The 22076-nt window shown below is 35.0% G+C and overlaps 1 protein-coding gene across 2 annotated transcripts; it reads right to left on the bottom strand.

The window, feature by feature from the left end:
• Positions 1-400: 400 nt before the first annotated feature.
• On the bottom strand, positions 401-16496 carry CALM2 (calmodulin 2). 2 transcript variants are annotated; one of them, XM_058165180.1, is made up of 6 exons: positions 16326-16496; positions 9399-9429; positions 3242-3385; positions 3035-3141; positions 2510-2645; positions 401-1027 (listed from the first exon to the last, which is right to left on the bottom strand). In XM_058165180.1, the coding sequence occupies exons 1-6, from the start codon at positions 16326-16328 to the stop codon at positions 999-1001; spliced, it is 450 nt and encodes a 149-aa protein (XP_058021163.1). In that variant the 5' UTR covers positions 16329-16496; the 3' UTR covers positions 401-998. The 2 variants fall into 2 exon arrangements, with proteins under 2 accessions (XP_058021163.1, XP_058021164.1); XM_058165181.1 differs by lacking the exon at positions 16326-16496 and adding an exon at positions 12632-12732.
• Positions 16497-22076: the final 5580 nt, after the last annotated feature.

Raw genomic sequence — 22076 nt, 5'->3', positions numbered from 1 at the left:
TCACTGTACAGATTTCTAGATTTGAAAAGGAAAAGGGTGATTCAGGGGCGCTATACCTGCCCAAAATTCTTTAAAGAAACTATCTTTGATGCATTTAACGGAACGAAAACAGTTGCAACATGCATGCTCATGCACATTTCCAATTACGTTTCACTTTCAAATCTCATTTCTGCACAGCCCATGTCTCCCACATGTTTTATTTTGAAACCCCTGCCATGCCTTGCTATATGCCATGCTAGATAGAATTTAACCAAGTTCAAGCCTTGAAGGCAAAAGTTGCTACTTTTGCTATGCCTAAACACAGCCTTCATTTAGAGTCTAAAAGGTACAAGGATTAATTTCAGAAGTAGACACATTAAAAAAACAATGTATAAGCATTCAACAAAAGATTTAGACAATGTGAGTTAATTATTTTTTATTGGAAAACAAATATACAACTTGGAATGGATTTGAGGCAAGTTGTGCCATAAGCGGATTCTTTTTAAAATAAGTGGCTGAACAAAAGTTTTTAAAAGCATAGTAACTATAGAAGAAAAATGTCTTCTGGTACATGACCAGGAGTACAAAAAATAGTGTACGAGTACCTGGATAATACACCCGTTTTGCAATAGTGCAAACTTTTTGAAGTTCCATATTGTTGACTGTCCATAGTCCACAGAGTTAAGACTACATTTCAACAACATGCTAAATTTCCTAAAATAACTAATTTCAACAGGCATAACCTAGATGATCCCTCATTTAACCAACACCATCTAACTTTAGAAGTGTGGAAGGGCTTAAATATCCAGAGTAAGCCACATGCAAACATTTGTTACTTTGATCATTTTCCCAAAATATCAGGATGACAGATAAAGGGGAAAACATGGAGGAATGAGTTTGTTACTATACATGCATCTCTCTCAACAGAAGGGGAAAACCTTTTACAGATAAGTTACAAACAGAGAAAAAGGCAAATAAACAATTTGTACAAGAAATTTAACACGTTCTGTGCAGTGCCTTCACTTTGCTGTCATCATTTGTACAAACTCTGTAGAAGAAAAAAGATGATAATGTTATTCCAGTATCTGTGTGAATATTCAAATAAAAAGCAGGCAATCTGCCATTCTAGCCAATAAATGTATGCCAGTTTTAGACTACCATCTTGTTTTCTGTATATTTGTGCAGCACTTCTCACCAGTTATGGATTTCAAGACTAGGTTCACTTTAGTAAGCTATTATTTCTAAATAATTTTTAATCGTTTCATTCATTTAATTAGTAATTCTTTCTAATACACAAAGAATTCATACAAAAAGCAACAAGTCAGTTGTTCATTAATATTGTGATGTTCAGCTCTGTTTCTTAAAGTACCAACTAAAATACTAAGCCTTGTTATGTGCTAAATTTGCTGGTCACTCAATGCTTTATTTTTTAAGTGTCACACTAAAATACTTTTTCCAGATACAATTGTGAAGGATTCTATTTAAGTAACTTTAAAAACTGCAGCACTATAAATTTTTTAATTTATATATCACAAAGTATTAATATTAGATAAACCACCTTCATGTTTGCGCTCTATTTTCTACAGATCCATAACCAATTTGTCAAAAACTGCTACACAATGAATATTTTTGCTTGAGCAAAGATCTAAATACAGTTTAGCCCCTCAGTCTAAAACCTATAATTTACCTCGAACGTCTTTGTTCAAGCATAATTGAAAGCAGAGAAAGAAACCAACCAACAGTGCAAAAATAACGGGCTGTCAGAATCCTTGCTGATACACTGCAAGCCCTACTGGTATATCTTCTGTCTCATATCTAATAAAAACTAATAATTTTGATCAGATCTATGTTGTAATGTTATTTCTGGCCAGATAAACATGCACTTCAATATTTATAACACGAAGTATTTTTGAAAGTTCATAAGCAAGTAATTAAGAACCATAAGGCCTGCAAATAGCACTTTTCTATTTTTAGTTTCAGTTAAAACTTTACATTGACACTTTGCAGATATATTTGGCACAAAGACATGATTTATTCCAACTATTATTATTGCAGAGAATCCCTGCTTCTAGCTGTTTCTAAAGAGAAAATAAAATGGTGCCAATCTTCTGACATCACACTGGGGGCAGGAGAATACTAACATTTTTATTTGATTAGCCAGATGCTAGAAAAAGACTACTTACCCGATTGGCAACTACTTTATTGCTACTTTGAAAGTATGTTATGAGAAAACAAGATTAGTTGGATTCTAACAGTGCTATTCCTTTGTATTACCTTTCCGTTTTTAATGCAAGCTCTCAAAAGGAGAAACTGCACATTGAAAATAATTTTACTGGGTTTTTCAGACTGCCAAATGCAAAAAAATGCACATCCGCTAGCCAACAGAAGTGTTTTTTACTGCTTTTAAACATAAGCCATTTTATCACTTCTTTGGCCTTAATTATGCAGGTGTGTTAAGGCCAGTGGGTTTGACTGTTTGCTAATAGGTTCAAGACAACTTACATTACTAAAAACTATGTATAACTTTTACCTTCATAGTTTACTTGACCATCACCATCAATATCTGCTTCTCTAATCATCTCATCAACTTCTTCATCTGTTAGCTTCTCTCCGAGATTTGTCATCACATGGCGAAGTTCTGCAGCACTAATATAACCATTACCATCCTGGAAAATATTTGGTATTCACTTAATTATATTGCATTGTCTTAAACTCATATTTTAACAATTACACAATCAGAAAGCTTTGTTTTTAGACTGTATTACAGACCAAGCCGCTTAACTGACATTATTTGACATTAGTTACATACTTTAATTAGGTTTGGCAGGAATGAAAAAAAAGTGCACCATTATGATAGCACCAATTCTTCTAAAATTGTATAGAACAGATTGCAGGCAAGTTAGGAAGGCTTGAATTAAAAGTCAAATGTAAGTCCCTGAAAACTATACATCATTGCTCACTGGCATGAGTACAGAATTTGTTCTTATCAAAGTGGAAATTTCCCTTGGTTTAAGGCACACAGTACTTTGAAAACTTATCAAAATATCTGGAATACCTTATCAAATACACGGAATGCTTCTCTAATTTCTTCCTCACTGTCTGTGTCCTTCATTTTTCTTGCCATCATTGTCAAAAATTCTGGGAAGTCAATTGTGCCATTACCTGGAAAATAATTTATATATTAATAAAATTCCTTTCAGTTATATCTAGGTATTAATGCTGATTTAATTTTAACTACTGAATTATTTTAAATAAAATTTACCATCAGCATCTACTTCATTGATCATGTCCTGTAATTCTGCTTCTGTGGGATTCTGACCAAGTGACCTCATCACTGTCCCCAATTCTTTTGTTGTTATTGTGCCATCTCCATCTTTGTCGAATAGTGAAAAGGCTTCCTTGAATTCTGTAACACAAAACAGCAAACCATTTATATATGCAAACCATTCAACTTATTTTTATTTAAATTTTAATTCAATTACTAAAAAGCCAATGTAAGGGATAAGACAATGAGTAAAACAAGTGAAATCCAAGCATCAGAGTAAAACACCTACTGATTTCAATAGGATACTGTGGTGCCTGATATTTTCAAAATTTATGTAATTAATTTCCATAATAAAACTTTGTGATAAGTCAACTAGCCAATGTTTTTAAATTAGGAAGTAAGTAGTCAATCTTGGCTGAACTTGAAAGCATAAATAGGATTAATCCTGGTTAGTATGCAAACAAAAAACACCAGGCAATATCAAATTGAAATTAAATACAACAAAATAATCAAGAAGACATTATTTTTGTACTCTTGCTAAGAAAGCTATATGGCTAAGACCACGAAACCATCGTTAAGATGAATGTGACTCTAAAAATTATTTTTTAAAAAATGCTTCCATGATAGTTTCTTTCCATCTTTTCTCCAAATTTAGTTGCAGGAAAAGAAATTTAAAAAAACCATGCACCAGTTCCAAATGAAAGTACTTTTCTTTTGGAAATGTGAAGTCCCTTTATTACCATCAGATGAAAAAATCCTTTTATCGTTTGATGCTCAGAAAACTACTGCCACAATGGAGATCAGCATATCACTTCTCTTTCTTTTGAAGTTCCCAAGTATCATTTATACTATCTAACCTCTCATGTTCCCTACCTTTGGACCTTTTTGTTTTGGGGCTCTGAAAAAAGATATCAGATGCCAAAATAGCACCTTTGTGTGACTACACTGGAATCACCTATGTGTGAGCTAGGTAGGTATACAAATTTGTTTAATATTATTTAATAAATACATAAAATCTTCTAAACCTCACAACACCTACCCAAAAAAAGTCAAGCCCTTTAAAAAAAGGGTAGTGCTTATGGAACACTGTCTTATTTTAATAAAGTTTCAGCTTGCTTCAAAGAAATTTTCATCGTGGAAAATGGAAGCAACAAAATAAGATATTCTGCAAGTAATTATGGTCTTTTAGTAATTGAATTCTTGAGTCAATTCAAACTTCAACTATCAGTTTCACAGGATTTTGTTTTCTCCATCCCCACTATCCCTTTTAACTTGTTTTTAATTTTTGATTTAGGAAATCACTTTTGAATAACCTCATTTTTTCTATAGCTCAATAGTTGGACGAACATGTTCTAATATTAATCCAATTAATACATCTCTTATTGGATCAATTACATTTAAGCCTTATTTAGCTTTAGAATGTATTATAATACCTAGCCAAAATAAGTACAGTGAACTATTGCCTAATTGGTTTTAAGTTATCACTAATACCAGTAGGAAGATAATTTGTCTCCTAGACTATGTTGTCAGGGAAAAATAATATATAACCAAAATTGATTTTTGTAGTTAAATTTATCTATATATAGGATCATAGTTCCTCTTGCTATGAATGTGAGATTTACTTCCTTGATTATCACTGATTCACACATTATCATTATTTTTATATTTCTAAACATTAGTTAATTTATCATGCCATGGAGGGTTAAACTCCTTGTATTTGATGTTTGAAGGATTATAATTGTCTCTCCAGAACATAAAATGTCTCCATTTTTAATAGAAATCATATAAAACTATTATCACTTATCCAGGGATAGCCTGTTTCAATATTTAAAACTACAGAATGTCTGAACAATTTGATTAAGCAAGGAAAGAAGTTATAGGACAAACTACTTTGAGTAAACCAATGAAGTTCCAGGAAGCAGTGAAATGTATGAATGTAAAAAAAAGCTGTTGTTATATTTACTGATTTACACATGTAAGAAAATTTAGAGTTTATGAGAAGATTTAGCACTATGATGAAGTAAATATATTGGACCGGAAGTTGAACTGGAAGTGAATCTACTAAGAATATATGATAGAAATTGTTATGCATAAATGCAAGCTGCTGTCCAATTTATTGTATTGGAGGAAGAGCTGACTGCAGGTACTCCTTGACTTAAACTGTTCAGTTGTAACTGTATGAAGTTACAATAGCACTGAAAAAAATGACTTATGATGCTTTTTCACACTTGGTACAACCTTTGCAGCATCCCCATGGTTACGTGATCAAAACTTGGGTGCTTGGTAACTGACAAGTATTTATGAACCTTGAAGTGTCACAGGATTATCTGATCACTTTTTGCAACTTTCTGACAAGAAAAGTCAATGGGGATGCCAGATTCACTGAATATTACTAATTTAACAACTGCAGTAATTAACTTAACAACTGTGGCAAGAAAGGTTATAAAAATGGGGCAAAACTCACTTAACAACTGTCTTGCTTAGCAATGGAAATTTTGGCTCAACTGTGGTTGTTAAGTCGAAAACTTGCCTAATATCCCAGTAAAGTGAACACAGTGGGAATGTCAAACGTGTTCTAGAGGTTCAAAAAACAACAACATAAGGACCTCTAGATATAAACAATCAGATGGGAAGGTTTGTTAATGGTTTATCTAGTAAATAGTAGCTCAGTCTGGATAGCACAAAGCCCAGGAAAAAGTGATTCAAAACTTTCAAATAGCACAATTCTTTCCAGAATTTCTCCGAAAGAATTCACTAATAAAAGAGGACTCGCAATTACTAGGACTTTATACTTTATATTCTTAACTTTTGCTTTAAAACGTATTAAATTTACCTAATGATTGCTTCTTCAATAACGCCCTATGGTATGGAGCTTGACAAGGAACTGGCTAACCATCAAGAAATAGGGTCAATACATATGGAATGAATGTACAGAGTACAAAACTGAAAATAGTTTTGAAAGTATTCGTATGAAATCAATAAATAAGATTCAAATTGCAAAACAAATATATGAAGAGTAAATGTGGCTAACTATTAGCATAGGAGAGCAAAAAGAGAAAAGCAGAAACATAATCAACAGGAATAGAATAAATTAGATCTGTGTTTATTTTTTTCTTATATCACAACTTTGGCTTTCTATTTCTAATTTCTTTTTGGGCTTTGCATGTTATTCCGAAAAGGCAATAATATAGTATTATAATAAACATGTATGTAGAATGGGGCATCAAAGAATACACACACACACAAATTAGAACTATATTTAGACAGGGAAATATGTCAGAGTAATTTAATTATTTTTAAAGTTGAATCAATGATAATCGGTTTCTATAACTTCAACACTGCTTAACTCCCCCAAATACCAGAGAGTATAGATGTGGATATAACTGCAGAATGTGCCCAATAAATCAGTTTTGGTATGATATATTACTACAATATATGTTCATTTTTAAAGATTACTTTTCATTTACATAAAAACTATATGTAAAGAACAGAACTAAAAATAAAAAATATTTTCAAGGAAGGAATTAGTAATAACTAATAAACTAACTTTAAATATATCCATTAAAAATACTAGAAATAATTATATATTGCATCATAAATCTCCCTCTAAAGGATGCATCATTTTAAAATGTTTTAGAGTAGATATTCTAATCTCTTAAAAGTGCATGTAACCAGGCACTTAAATGTAAAAAGAAAGGCTATGGCCCGATATATTAAATGCACAAATTCATACCACCTTTTGCCTACTAGGTATATTACATTTGCCTATTTCATTAATTAAAAGTTCAGGAATTCTATTACAGAATACTAAAAATGTTTTTCTCATGTTCTTTCATTTCATAAGGAGAAAATTTCATCTCCTTACCCTTCCATTAAAGAAAATATGTATTTTGACAAATTATGCATAATTGACAATATGCATACAATTGCTTTATTAGCTTAATATCACTTCCTCAACTTAACTTGGCTTTCTTGTGTATATTATTGCTATGCTGTTACTTACTCTCTTACATGATCCTATAATTCTACGTGTACAGGTAATACTTATCATTTGCTCAAAGACTTACAACCAGTTTTCACATTTGTGATGGTTGCAGTATCTCCATGGTCATGTGATGAAAATTTGAGTGGTTGGCAAATGGCATGCATTTGTGACAGTTGCACTGTCCTGGGCCATGTGATCACTATTTGTAACCTTCCCAGCTGGCTTCTGACAAGGTCAATGGGGAAAGCCAGATTCATTTAATTATCACGATTCACTTAACAACTGTGACAAACGGTTCGTAAAATGGGCAGTGGAAATTTTGAGCTCTTTTGTGGCTGTAAGTCGATGACTACCTGTATTCAAGATTATCACTTCAAGTCCTCAAACAGAAATACGGTATGTAAGCCAAATAAATAAATAAAAATTATTCCTGTGTCATGTTGTGTGTCTACAAAAGCTTCAACAAGACTAGCTTTTAAAATAAAATAAAAATCCTAGCAAAATGAAAAGAGCATTATCACACTTGTTTCCATGAGAATGGAATCTGATATTGATTTTTACTGTGCTGCTATGTAATCTCAAGCATAGAGCTGGAGTATGGTGAGAATTATCAAATACGTTGGGCTCTGCCTCTTGACACAAGAAAGCAGAGCTTGTTATGGGACTGGAACTTTTGCCAGGTAAGCTTTCATTATTGCCTATGAATTAAACAGAGACCTTCCTAAGATGTATCAAGAAAAACTCTGGGTTTCTGAAAAGACTAGTTGAAAATTATATTGCTATGGGCGAAATTTCTAATACTTATTCTACACTTCTAGGTAGGATGTCAAATGTGAATATAAATCTCAGATGCTGATTATCTTTTTATGCCAATTTTTCCCAGTTCAGAGCTACTCTGGAATAAGAAAGTAAGCACATTTCATCTGGAGAGAGAACTAGCATAATAGCAGTTTCACTCAGCATCTTATACACTTTATTTAATGCACAATTGGGTACAGTTTTTATGACTCTAGATTAATATTATGCACAACTTTAATAAGTCTATCTAACTAGGTTTGAATTATCTTGGGATATTTGTAATGTTTTAAGATTTAAAGAAATTTTAACATGCGATAATCTATTGATTTTAATGCCTTAACTCTGGTTATGGTCTAGCTATTCATCAAATAAATAAATTAGACTTTCCATATTGAATAAATTTCTGTCAGCCCACCTAAGGTAAATCAGATAGAAAATACAACTAGACTAGCTAAATCTACTAAATTAAGGCTACATTACAAGAATCTTGCAAGTCTGAAGCTACAACCTTCCTGCCACCACTTTTAAGCATTTGATTAATTAGGGCAGATCCTTCTTAATTTTCTTTCTTTAATGCTAATTCCATTTCAGCTACATTAGAGCACCAAAGTAACTGTTCAGCTGGATTGCAATAAATTAACGTTATCTCTTCGGTATAATAAATATTCTAACAGAACATATAACATACTTTGAAAGGACACTATTCTGTTTTATTATTTTAGCAACTCCTTTAAAATGCTAAACTAAGGAACAAATATAAGATGTAAGTAAGATGTAAATATGGAATTACATATAACTGATCCATAAATATATTTCTGGATCAACCTTTTGAGATTTGGAAGCAGGAAGTGGATCTTATTTCTGTCTATTCCTCTTCTCTCTAGAGTACCAAACATCCACATTAAAATTTGCTTAGGGAGGGTAGACTTATGGTCATTGTGAGCAAATTGAATAAGAGTCTATAGAAATGGCATTTGCAAATACCATTTTTCTCCTCAAGGAATAGAACCCAAATATACACACCCAAACAACTTTTATGTACCTTATTTAACTGAAACTAACAAAGAATATATGCTCCTAATAAGTTATGTGTAAGAAGCACAGGCATACACGGTTATAATATAAAAAAGTGACATAATTCATGCAGTTCAAACTTTAGGCATGCAGGTAATGCAATATTCTTATTTCAAGTTTAAGCATTTCCTGTAATTAAATTATAGCTATATGGTAGAATTATAAACATAGTAGTAGCCAGTTATGAATTAAAATGATCCAATTAGTAGATAAAATATTCAATTTCTAGCATTATACTTTTACTGAAATATATTTGAAATTACACATTAACACAGCAATATAAATCTGGCATCTCACCTGCGATCTGCTCTTCTGTCAGTTGATCAGCCTAGAATATGTAAACATAATGAGGTTAATATATCTTGGCAAACTAGTTTTATATTTACTATTCTTACTTTTTTTTTCAGAATATACACAAGCTACATTCAGGCTTATAATTCTGAAAACAAAGCAAACACTTTACAAGGGACTGAAAAGATAAAGGAACTTTAAGAATACAGAGCCAGAATCAAACTATAAATAGACATATAAATGTAGCTGTATTTTATCTGTACTGTTCCTTGAAAGGAGGGAATAGGCAATATGCATCCTGCACATAGTGCCCTACATCTTTTTAAGCACAATATTGAAAAATCAAATGTAAACCACTGAAAAGTACTGAGTTGCTATTTTCTGCTGATTTAGTTACTAAATAAGACAAATAAATGTCTTAGGGAGGCTTCACCATGACAAAAAGCCGCAGCTTCAAGCCACAAAGACAGCCCAAAACCTTTGACATAACTCTTCTAATTCTAACTCTGCAATAAAAAAAACCCCAATAGCTGCAGTCAACTGGTGGCTACAGCTGAATTCTTTATATAGAGAAAAGGAAACAAGTTCTATATAGCCAGCAGTCCTCAGATCAACAGTAAGGAGAAACTTACCAACTACCTCTATTATCTCTTCCATTAAATAGTAGCTTTAAATTACAAAAGCAAATTCACTGGGTATCAATTAATTTAACTTGATTCTATTCATGTCAGTGGACTCTAAACCAGTGGCCCCCAACCTTTGAGCACCAGGGACCAGTTCCATGGAGAGAGGTTTTTCCATGGAGGGGGCGTGGTTTTGCATACTGCCTGCATGCCGCGGATGGGGTTTCACTTCTTTGTGCAGCCTGGTTTCTGGCATGCCGCAGACCGGTGCCAGTCCAGGGACAGGGGTTTGGGGACTCCTACTCTAAACAGAGCCACCTCAAATTTCCAGAAGATTACACAATTTGGCAAATGCGTATGAACTATAATAAAGTTATAAGAAATCAGAAAAAAATGATTTTGCAACTAGTCAATATGTGACATAATGAGAAATTGTTCACTCTTATCTATGGAAAAGCAAATGAGCAAGCTAGTTAAATAAGGTAACTTTAATTATCAGATAGCACTCTGTTGCATATTAGAAAATTTTAAGACTCAATTGCACAATTTTGCATAAACACCTATAATTGTACTGGAAACTTTGCCAAAATATAATTTCAGTCCTTGTATGATACAGTGAAATGAGATATAATGCATGTCTTGTATATTAGACTTGTTATTGGTCATTTTAAGTAGAATTTGAATATACTGAACTGTTTATAGAGAAAAATTACAGCCAGACTCAATTGTCAACCATTAATTTCACAAACAGGCTCCCAACTGACTATTTAGATTTTTTTTTAACAAGCTGACAAATTTGATGCAGGGTTTTATTTTAGTATACTGAAAAGTTATATATATATATGTGTGTGTGTGTGTGTGTGTGTGTGTGTGTGTGTGTGTGTGTGTGTGTGAACAGATTTATCTAATAGATAATAAAGAATATAGCATATACAAGACTAATCCTGAGCATATAACAATCCAGGAAATCTGCTCTTATAAAGAACAATGGTTACTCTAAGCATAATGCAATTTCCTATGAAATGCTCTCCACAAGTAAAATGATTTGGGACAGTTTCCTCAAGCATGAAACATCAGCCATATATTGAATTTTAAACAACTCTGCCGTCTGAATCAAGTATGTAACTTTACCTTAACATCTTTAGAGACTATCAATTTACACACACACACACACACACACACATATATATATATAACTTTTCAGTATACTAAAATAAAACCCTGCATCAAATTTGTCAGCTTGTTAAAAAAAAATCTAAATAGTCAGTTGGGAGCCTGTTTGTGAAATTAATGGTTGACAATTGAGTCTGGCTGTAATTTTTCTCTATAAACAGTTCAGTATATTCAAATTCTACTTAAAATGACCAATAACAAGTCTAATATACAAGACATGCATTATATCTCATTTCACTGTATCATACAAGGACTGAAATGTAGATTCCAAATGTTGTCTAATGGGCAAATCAATGTGGAAGATTTGAAACATTAAGGCCTGGAAAAACAAGTAGAAAATGGCTGTTAGGATTCTCAGAATGTTCTCTGCATTGCATAGAGAGGAAAAATAATAAGTGAGGCTGGAACATCAATGAAATTTGATTGTTTTAATCACATCTACTTGAACTCAAGATCAATCTTATTTTTAAGGACTATCAACTTATCTTTTTTGCAAACTTCAATTGAATTTGAGAAAATTTAATTCACATGATCATTCTGTCTTGATAATGCAGAACAAAGGTATCTCCTAAAAAACCATATTTTGAGTCTTCTAACAAATAAGGATTTATGGAATCTGAACAGGTGTTACATTATTAAAAGACTTTAGAAAAAGATCTTGTGAGTTACAGGATGTGCAGAAAAAAAGAAAATACAGAAATCAGAACTAGGAAGGGAAAATGATGCAGTAACTTTCTTCATGAATTAAAAGCACTGTACCACTATACTGAGTCCAACACCTCTATCATGCTTCTATATAAAGCTGTATTTATCAATTTGATCTCTTTACTATTATTGTATTTACATTATATTTTACCCACAACTTATTTTCATTTTGTGCAATCTCAATTCTTTTATGTACACTGAGAGCATATGCACCAAGACAAATTCCTTGTGTGTCCAATCACACTTGGCCAATAAAATTCTATTCTATTCTATTCTATTCTATTCTATTAAGCAGTAAATTGATAGTCATATCCTTTCAGATTTAATACTTAGGTATTCTAGTAACATAAAATAAAAGCAGCTTTTTCAAATCTTGGAGCACTATATATAGCTGACTAGATTGGTCATTTTATCCATGCCCTGGTACAGCTCAGATTGGAGCTGAAATTATGCAAAGTTAGGCAATTGGATATATTTCTGAAGTTTTCAACTACAATTCCCATAAATACATAATTATTACGCATATTAAGGCTTTAAAAACTGCAATATAAATCATTGTTTATTAAGTAAAGTTATACAAGATTGTGAAAAATCACAATCTCTTCCTCAAAACAGGTAACAGCATTCTCTGGAAGGCTCAAACACTTTAAGAGCTTTATAAGGTGTTTTCCACATACATGTGCACACACTGTCAGAAGTACCAGTAGAAACTCTGAACAAGGATGAATACAGACTCACTTAAATTGGAGAAGTCTTTAAAACAGCTATTCAGAAGCTTCGGAAAGATGCAGCTACTGGATACCTTCAAAAAGTTTTCTACAGCCATGTCAGATATCAAATTACCCATCTACCCATACCTATTGAATTAAAGGGGGCAGACAAGCGAAGGAAGTTATGCTAGTAAGTAAAACAGCTGGAAGAAACTCTTTTAAGTGCTGTACAATATCATGACCACTATCACCTCACTTAACATAGCTTCAATTGGGCATTTTCTGAAGGCCCATAAAATTGCTAGTTGGTTGTCAATTGACAGAACCACATTCTGCAGTAGAATGTACATCCCCAACCACCCACAAATGTATTCTATGAGTTGGAAGACTCTTCTATTCCAAGGTGATTTGAGGATACAACAATTAAAGAAAAACAAACTCCTGTTGTATAATTTAAAATATGATGTCCTTCATTTCTACAATGGGAAAGTGCCTTTCAAGAAACTTAAATCTAATGAAAGCAACTACAACTCTCAATGTTCAGGAATTAAAACTTGTTTTCCTTCCCTAAATAATTTCTCATCTACCAGTTCTCAAATTCTAGAAAACAGAAAATTCTAGATACACAATTAGAATGAATCTATTCTTTTACTCTTTTGTCACCCTTTTCATTTTTAAAAAAGGATTATAATGGAGCAATAGGAGGAAGGGATATTAGATATGCTTACTATCTTTAGTTACTCCTAAAAGTAAAGCTGAGACAAAAATAAAGCTTTAATTAAAATTAAGATGTCTAAATGTAGTATGTAAGCATAACAAAACTGCATGGTATCAAATATCATAGACAATGTAAAAATGTTTAACTGAGAAATATGCATTCTGACAGTGCATTCTTCAGCAAAGTTGTTGCAAGTTATTACACAGATTGGGCACATGAAAAAGAATACAAATAGTAAAACTGATGTTAGATAAATAATCCATCTATTCAAGAACAGCTCTATCAATAGATAACAAGCAAAAACTGCTTAAACAGACATTAGAATTATTCAGCTATTGCTATCAATTACTCAAATCTGCCTTTTACACCATGTACTTCATTCTTCATTGCTGGAAAAAATCACTTGTGACCTTCTACAGAGGCATAACTGCACTATGGCCTACAGATAAATGTTCATGACAAATTCTAGATTCCCAGGTGAAACTCTGTTGAGATCTTGATTTCTCCCTAGAACACAAAGCAACAATCTGAAATTTCATCCAAAATATCCACAAGGCTGAGAGCAACACAAATAATTCTATAATAGAAAACACTCAAGAAATATTTCAGCAATTCTAAAAAGGTCAAAAACAGGCTAAAGCCTCTTAAAGTTAAAGGCCCAAGGGGAAAGAACATATCTTACAGCTGTCATTGAAAATGAAATAAAGCATCCCTGTATTATAATTTTATGCTTTCAAAAAATCCTTGTTTCCATGAAAAAAGGGGTGTGTGTGTGTGTGTGTGTGTATGTATATATATATATATATATATATATATATATATATATATATATATATATATGTATGTATGTATGTATGTATGTATATATAAAAGCCTACACACACAGTTAGCCAATAGTTCTAACTTGAATGCACATTGTTTATTCACTCCATTTTAAGAATTCTTCAATATGGAATCTTCAATTGGCCATTTAACTCATATTTAAATTAAGATGCAAAGTGTCATAAATACGGAATCAGTACAGAATGGCTTTTATACTTCTAATCTCTAGAAATAAACCCTGCTACAGATAAGCAAGTTAAATTCCTACATGTTAACATGTTTTTAGCCTATGTGATCTGGTAGCTGGGATTTTTCCAAACTCCAGCTAAATATTTATATTCTAAGCATTGCTTTAAAGTAATCTATCACAGTCTATGGGGGCCATTCTAAAGAGCACTTATTGCTGAGATCATGTAGCAAAAGTAGAAATCTGTATATAGGTTACTTGCACAAATATTTGCAAGTTGCTTAGAAAATCATCTGCATTCCTGAGATTCTTCAGTTTCTTCATACTCCATTATCTCAGTGAAAAAATTATACAGTACAAAGATTTATATTCAGAGAAAAGATTGTTTTAAATTCAGAAATATTTATAACAGTCAAGTTGAAATGTTCTGCAGAGTAACAGAAAATGAAGTGATTGGCTCTGTCTAGCTGCTGAGGATGTAGAAATTAGAATCCTCTGATACTGATGTTAAGAACATCTAAATTTATCCCGTGCTCTGAAGTTCTATACTTTTTATGGCCACTGAGAAGTTTGTTGTCCTGGATAAACTTTCATTCAGCTTTAGTATCAAAACAAATAATTTAGTATCATTAATCAAAAAGAAAAAAAATCAGTCATCTCAACTATTTCCACTCAAGAAGAGAAAATTCACTTTGAAAGGTAGAGTTGAGCACAAAATCCACATTTATTTCAACATCCAGCAGAACTCAAATTTAGCACTAGGACTTTCTTGCTCAATTTCCAGTCTTTTCAAATTTCAAGCATTTCTTTATAGGTATGAAACTATATTACCAGTTAAGCATATTACTTGTTAAAATATAGAAAGTACAATCAAATCTTTTTTGAATGGAAGGTACAGTAAAATAGCAGCACCTTAGCATTTTAAGGTATTCCTTAGATTACCATATTTTCTTTCCTGATGAAGTGCCTATATCCAAATCATACAACTTTCTGATGATTATTTCTCCCCATACTTAACATTCCTCAAAATTCCTTATTATGGCTTCACTTGCATTAACCTAGAAACCTCAGAGCATAATGCACTTACTCAACATCCAATCCCAAAAAAAATCTACACAGAAATGTTACAAGATTTTTTTCCAGTTTTTACCGAGATTCCTCTTTTAGCTTCTTGCAACTCCTGCAGTAGGAAGAAAACAGTCTCTCTACACACACAAAAATATTTCAATGTAGATCCACGCTTTAACCCAGATTTTTCCCCGTGGCGCGACTACACCTTTTTACGTTAAACGAGTCTTACTTTTCAGGGAAAGCAGAAACTTTGCACCTCTTTTTTAAAAAAGCGCAAAGCGGTTTAAGCTTCAGGTGTGATTTTTGCAAAGCCGATCCCTGCTTTACTTTCTCCCCAAACATCCTCTGCGAACACAAACTGCTCCCGATTTCCACCCTGCGCCACCGAAAAAAAAACAATCCGGGGCGCCGTCACTTTTTCTGACAACTCCCGCCTCCCACCCGCGACGCCTCAAACGTTGCACGAGCAGCGGCGACAACTCGGTTGCTACAGCAACGGAACTTACCCGCGCCCCCCCCCAGCTGCTGCCTACCGCAAACGGTGTTCTCAGGACACCCCCTTCCTTAAACGAATCTAACAAGGGAAGAGTTACCACAGACCTTCTGTTCCTTCCCCCCCCCCAGCATGGCGCCGAGAAAAGCAGTCGGCGTCCGTTTGAATTCTGAAGTTGTCGGAGGACGTTGACACGAGCGCGCGAGAAAATCGGACTTTCTCAACTGGTCTCAATATATCCAATGTCCTCCCATTTAGGATCGACCCCCACCCCGCAACACACACGATGCCTATCCGGGTCCCCGCATCGCCCCACTACTTTTAAAAAGCGACATTTAAAGCAATCCATTCCTCGTTCTGCTGCTAACTACCGCGATGACGCCAAATGCCCCCCCCCGACCGATTCTCGCCCTCCCTAGCCATTTGCTAACCATTTTGGCTTTTGCCGGGCCTGGCGGCGATTACTGCAGGCTAAGGATCACGACCGGTGCCGCCTTGTTCGGCACAGAAGACAGGAGTGGCGCGCCGTCTGCTGCCTCGTCAGCTCCTAAAACCCAAACGCCTCGGCGATTCACCTCACACTGAACGAAGCACGCCTGCCGGCAGCGCCTCATAAACCACCTCACTGCTTTCTCAAATCCATCCGCACCTTCTCCTCCCCCTCCCCTCCATACCATAGCGAAAATGAAAAGCGCGCAATAAAGGAGATCCGGTTTCGCAACTAGCGTATCAACCGTCGCTCCCGCTATGTATTCCGTTCCTTCTCCACGAGTTTTATTTTTTTTCCCCTCAGACATACATATAGGTTCCTTTCCCTAAAGATAAAAATGGGAACGGTAAAAGAGTAGCTCTCTCAAAGTAAAATTGTCGAGTAGGGTTTATTTATTTATTTATTAAGGGGGGACTTTTTAGCTCGGCGAAAGAAGATAGACGAAGGAAAACGTGTGAGTGAGTGAACAACGAACAGGCTCCTCTGATTGGTGGCTTCGTACCTGCAATGCGTCACTCGGGCATGCACAGTCTGGCTCGGGAGCCGTGCGCCCTCTATTGAGGAATCCATGCGGGCGCGGGTGGGAGTGTTAGGTGGTAGGCGGTTGAGGCCGCCTTTGAGTCTCGGGGAAAACCGGCGCTGGCGCAGTACGCGCACCGCGACTGGAGGGCTTCTCGCGGTGAATGGAAAGTTCTCGGGCTGAAGCTTTGGCTAAGGGAAGAGAGGAGTGAGCCTTCCTGGGGAAAGAGGAAAGGGGATTTGCTGGATGGAAGATTGTGAGTGGCAATAAAGTCCTGGAGGGCAACATGCAAAGCAGAGCAGTTTCCGAGCCTCAGGATCGGGCTGGAGGTGGAGCCGAAATGCGTAGTGCGCCGTATCGTCCTGCGCTCGCCAACGTTGCAAAGCTGTACAACCTGAAACACCCTTTCAGGACAATTCAGCCCTATTAAGCATAATGGAGTTTACTCAACATGCAGAGCCAGCTGCTACTGCACCACTCTAGGCGGCTAACAATGCGACCAACATCCAACGGGGCTTCCTTTTTAATAACCCAACAACTGTGTCAACCCAACCGCCCAAATGTAGGTTCCAGGCAAGCCTGGGGTGGAAAATAAAAGTTCGGAAGAGATTTGCTGAGGACTTAGGTCGTCGGAACAGATACCGGTCGTCTCCGTTCTTGGAAGGGATCACGGGGTGGAGGGTCCCATTAGAAATGACCGAATGGAGGCACAAAAATAGATCTTGACGGGGAGCCACGAGATGTTAATCAATAGAAAGCAAGGGCGCTGCGGTCTCCTGTCACTGCAACTCGGCTCTCCCTTAAAGTGGGCGTGGGGGGGGGGTTAGAAGGGTTTCGGTGGAGACCACATACGCTTTCCCCTGTCCATTTCATGTCAAAAGTTTGGATACACGTACCTGCTGTTACTGCAGTATGTAGCAGACGTGTGCGATGTGGGAAATGTAGTGGCTCACGTGCTTTTGTGCAATGCGAAGAGACAGGGAGCAAGTTGGATGCAGTAGTGATAGTAAAATACCGCCTAAAGTGCCAACTGTTTTCTAGTTGGAAAACAAGGCTGGGAAGAGTGTAAAGGCTGAGGAGAATCATGAAGGTTGTCCAGGGTTTCCTATAGGAAGGGAAACCAATGAATAATCTGTTCAAAAGACTTAAAAGATTTTTACACGTTCTCTCCCTGGCATGCAAACTTGAATATTAGCTTCAGAGGCAGTTTGTAAAAGTAGGTGTTGGCCAGTCTTTCTTTAAATATGATTAATTCAATGTAGAAATTGTAAGGGTATAATATGTGGGGGTGAAGGACTGTGAATGTTGTATGCATCTTTAGTATGTGGACAAGAGTTGAGTATATATTGATTGTCAGTTAAATCGATACTGTGTCTACTTGCGAATCATGGCTGGTGAAAGTTGTCTTTTTAAATTATGTTGCAGCCAATAAAGAGGAAGAGTAGGTTGTACGGTTTTAGATTTTATATACATATATAAATAACCTTGTAATTTGGTGGGTTAAAATGGTGAAGGTAAATAGAAATGTTGAAATCAGAATTAATTTGCAGACAACTGAATATATTTGATTCCCCGGCCCCATCAATGCTGTTTTTGTCAATGTCCTATTAACATGTTAGATCATTGCCTCTTTGGAGCCAGTGAAATTTTGGCTATGTGTTATAGATAGCACAAAATGGCTGCAGTGGAAGAGCTTCTCCATTCACAAATACTGGGACTGAAATCAAAGCACATTTTCTGGAGTGTAAACATGAAGTAATATAATTAAATTTCAAGTATAAATCTGAAGTGGAAATCTGAGGCCTAATCCATTAAAATGTTCCTGGTCTTATTTTTTAATTCTGTTCCAGAGAAAACTAATGAGCCTTGTGGTCCTGGACCTGTGATGGCGAACCTATGGCACGTGTGCCAGAGGTGGCATGCAAAGCCTTCTCTATGGGCACACGTGCTATCACCAACTGCTCTTCTTGTTTCTGGTGCAGGCATGCACGCTGGCTAGCTGGTCTTCGCACGTGCCGGAGCACCGGAATCCCGAAGACCTGCTGGCCAGCGCGCATGCTTGTGTCAGAATGCACATGCACATCAGCCAGCTGGTTTTTGGCACGCGTGCACGCATTCCGGTTTGGGCACTTGGTGCTGAAAAGGTTCACCATCACTGTCCTAGACCTCGGTATAGTGCTGGTCTGAGTGCTCCTGGTGCCAAATCATAAAACAACAGAATACCTCTGTCCAGAAGGCGTATTGCTTGACATTCTAAGGAACATAAGATCCCAAGAAAGAAGAGAACATATCAATAGAAAAACTGTCAAGTATACCAGAATAAACCAGTAAATATAGAGTAACATGATGCAGAAGTATTTGAATGAAACAATTATTTTTAATTTTTAGAAAGGTTTTGGAGCCCTAAGGGAACCCAGAGTTATTCTTGGAAATAAAGATGGTTCTGAAATTGTGCACTTCATTTTCAACACGACAGAATCCCAGTTAAAAATAATGTATTTAAAAATCCAAATAAAAGGAAATAAGCATACTGTGTACTAACGGAAGCGTAGTAGACACTGCGATGCCCATTGATATCATGCTGAAGGCTTCACTGTTTTAGCAATGTAATTCTTGTGAACAAGCATTTTAAATATTTGACAATTTGGCTTATTTCTTATGCAGTCACACAATATGAATATGTTTCATGTGAGAAGATGGGTTTTTGATGTAATGTTCCCAAAATCTACAAAAATATTTTTATTTTCAAACCTAACAGATGTTAAAAAGACAGAAATTAGGATTAGGTTAATATCTTTCCTAGAATAGATATTAGAAATTTTATTTCGATGTTAGATAATATTAATTACATTAATTTTAATTAGATAATAGATATTAGAAATATTAGGAATTAAAGTTGAGTAGGTATTCCAGATACACCATATGGTATATAGATTTAATTACAAATTCATTACAGATTCTATTAATATATATATATATATTGTTATGATCCAAAGGTGCTTTTTAAAGGATGAGGGAGATCTAAACATAAAGCAGCTTTAGCAAGTTTTGCTGAATCATTAATTCTTCATTATGGGAAAAATTCTATATACTAACTATACCATTTACATTTCAAACAGATGCACATCTAGAATGCTATTAAGTTTAGCTACAGTGTTTAGCTATTAGCTACACAAATATTTGTGTGGCAAATATTTAAAATTCATAAAATAATGATAGATAAGGATTTTCTATTTAAAATTTCTGAAAAATCTCTAAACATTAGGCATTTTAAATAATCTGTTTTCTAATGAAGCATTCATAAGTGATTAAAGACAGGGTATTCTACTACCATGAATTGTATGCCTCATAATTTATGTATTAAATCAGCCTCATTTCATAATTTAATGCATATTTTGCATATTTTAAATGTGCTTTGAAGTGCATCATGTTACAAACTGCAAAAAAGGCAGAACAATTATAAACAAAACTTATAAACAAACATCTTACATATTTGTAAGTCCTTATGTCTTTAACTATATTTAAATCTGACAAATTTAAGAGTCCCAAGTACTCAAATCATATAGTAAACCTCCATAGCTGAGGTGGGCTTGAATCAGAGTTTCTACATCTGACACTTTAACCATTATACCACACTTGCTTTCAGTATGCAAAATAAATGTATAAATAACGTTAGTAGTGTCATGATGGTCCATCTGGCCTCCTGGAAATAATTGGTCTATTCTAAAAAATAATAAATCTCACAGAGATAGCATTCAGTTTAGCTTACTTTCAACACTCTCTGCTCCTTTTTATCAAAATTGTTCCCCAAATTTTTTGTTCGTTTTGAAATACATTCTTTTTACATATAAATGCTTGCAGAGCAATAAAAGTACTGTCTGGGTCTACCTTAATGTTACTGCATTCTTGCAGAAATGACATTTGCAACGTATTCACCAATTCTGTTACTGCAGAGTTGTATTCAAGGTAAGTACGGTACCTTATTAAATGTCAGCCATTTTGCTAAATTTCTGCCATGTGTAAATGCATCCATAATAGCTTGACAACTTCGGTTCTCTGAAAGAAATGCTGATATCTAAAGAAGCTTTTCAGATAAACCTACCATAATCACAGTTAACTGTAAGCAGATGCAAAGAAAAGGGTTTCTGTTTCTTCCACCAGATTTCAGGTGGAAAACTCTTGGTTGGCAGCAAAATCATACAGGAAATTTAATTTCTTGAGGCCATCTAATAGATATCTGGATTTTTGTAACTAAGATCTGTAGCGATATGTAAAAGCAGAATAGCTTGACTGACCCTCTTGTCTCTTTGAAAACCAACAGCATCAGTCCCTCTATAGCAGTATTGCTAGAACTCAGCAAGTTTTGAGATGTGTGGACTTCAGCTCCCAGAATTCCCCAGGCAGCATGCTGGCTGGGGAATTCTGGATGTTGACATCCACACATCTTAAAATTGCTGCAGCTGAGAAACACTATACTATGGTATTTCCTCAGCCCCAGGAATTGCCAATCTCTTCTGGAAGCATAACTTATGCAATAAGAAAAACAACCTATCCAAGAAACTATAAAAATGTTCAAACTAAATATCCCAAATTAAATACCAACTCGGATCGAGCCTGGAAAGAGAAAAATAAATGAATATCCCTGGATTTCCCTCCTACCAAATCAATAAACAAAGCAAGAATACAACTGAAAACTCACCAAAATTGGAGAAGTACACTGCAAATGGAAGAGCCATATGGTAGCTTTTTGTACCAATTGGATTTGTAACTCATCAAGGAACTAATGAAATAACACTTATCAGACTATTACAAGTACCCATAAGGTTTGTCCTAGGGCTTTTTTAAATTCCAGAAGCACCATAGTCAGTGGTTTCCCAACTTCCCATACAAATCCAGGTTTATTTTTGAACTTGAGACAAAAAAAATCCACTACTTTCTTGCTATTCTGACAAATAAAATCAATAAACTAATGCCAGACAATTTACAAATCGTGACACCCCAAATTTGATGAGGGAATCAGGCAACCCGGCTTTCATTACATGCACAGAGTGCTAAGTTGTTCTCTCTCGCTCTCTAAATAATATATTACATCATATATATCATATATATAACGCAATAAGAAAAAGCTAAAAGTGCAAAAAAGGAAAAAATAGAAAAGAAAGAAAAAAGGTA

This window comes from Ahaetulla prasina, chromosome 1, assembly GCF_028640845.1.
Source record: "Ahaetulla prasina isolate Xishuangbanna chromosome 1, ASM2864084v1, whole genome shotgun sequence".
NCBI classification, from domain to species: domain Eukaryota; kingdom Metazoa; phylum Chordata; class Lepidosauria; order Squamata; family Colubridae; genus Ahaetulla; species Ahaetulla prasina.
The sequence above is the reverse complement of the archived record's forward strand: the minus strand, read 5'-3'. Positions and strand labels throughout refer to the sequence as shown.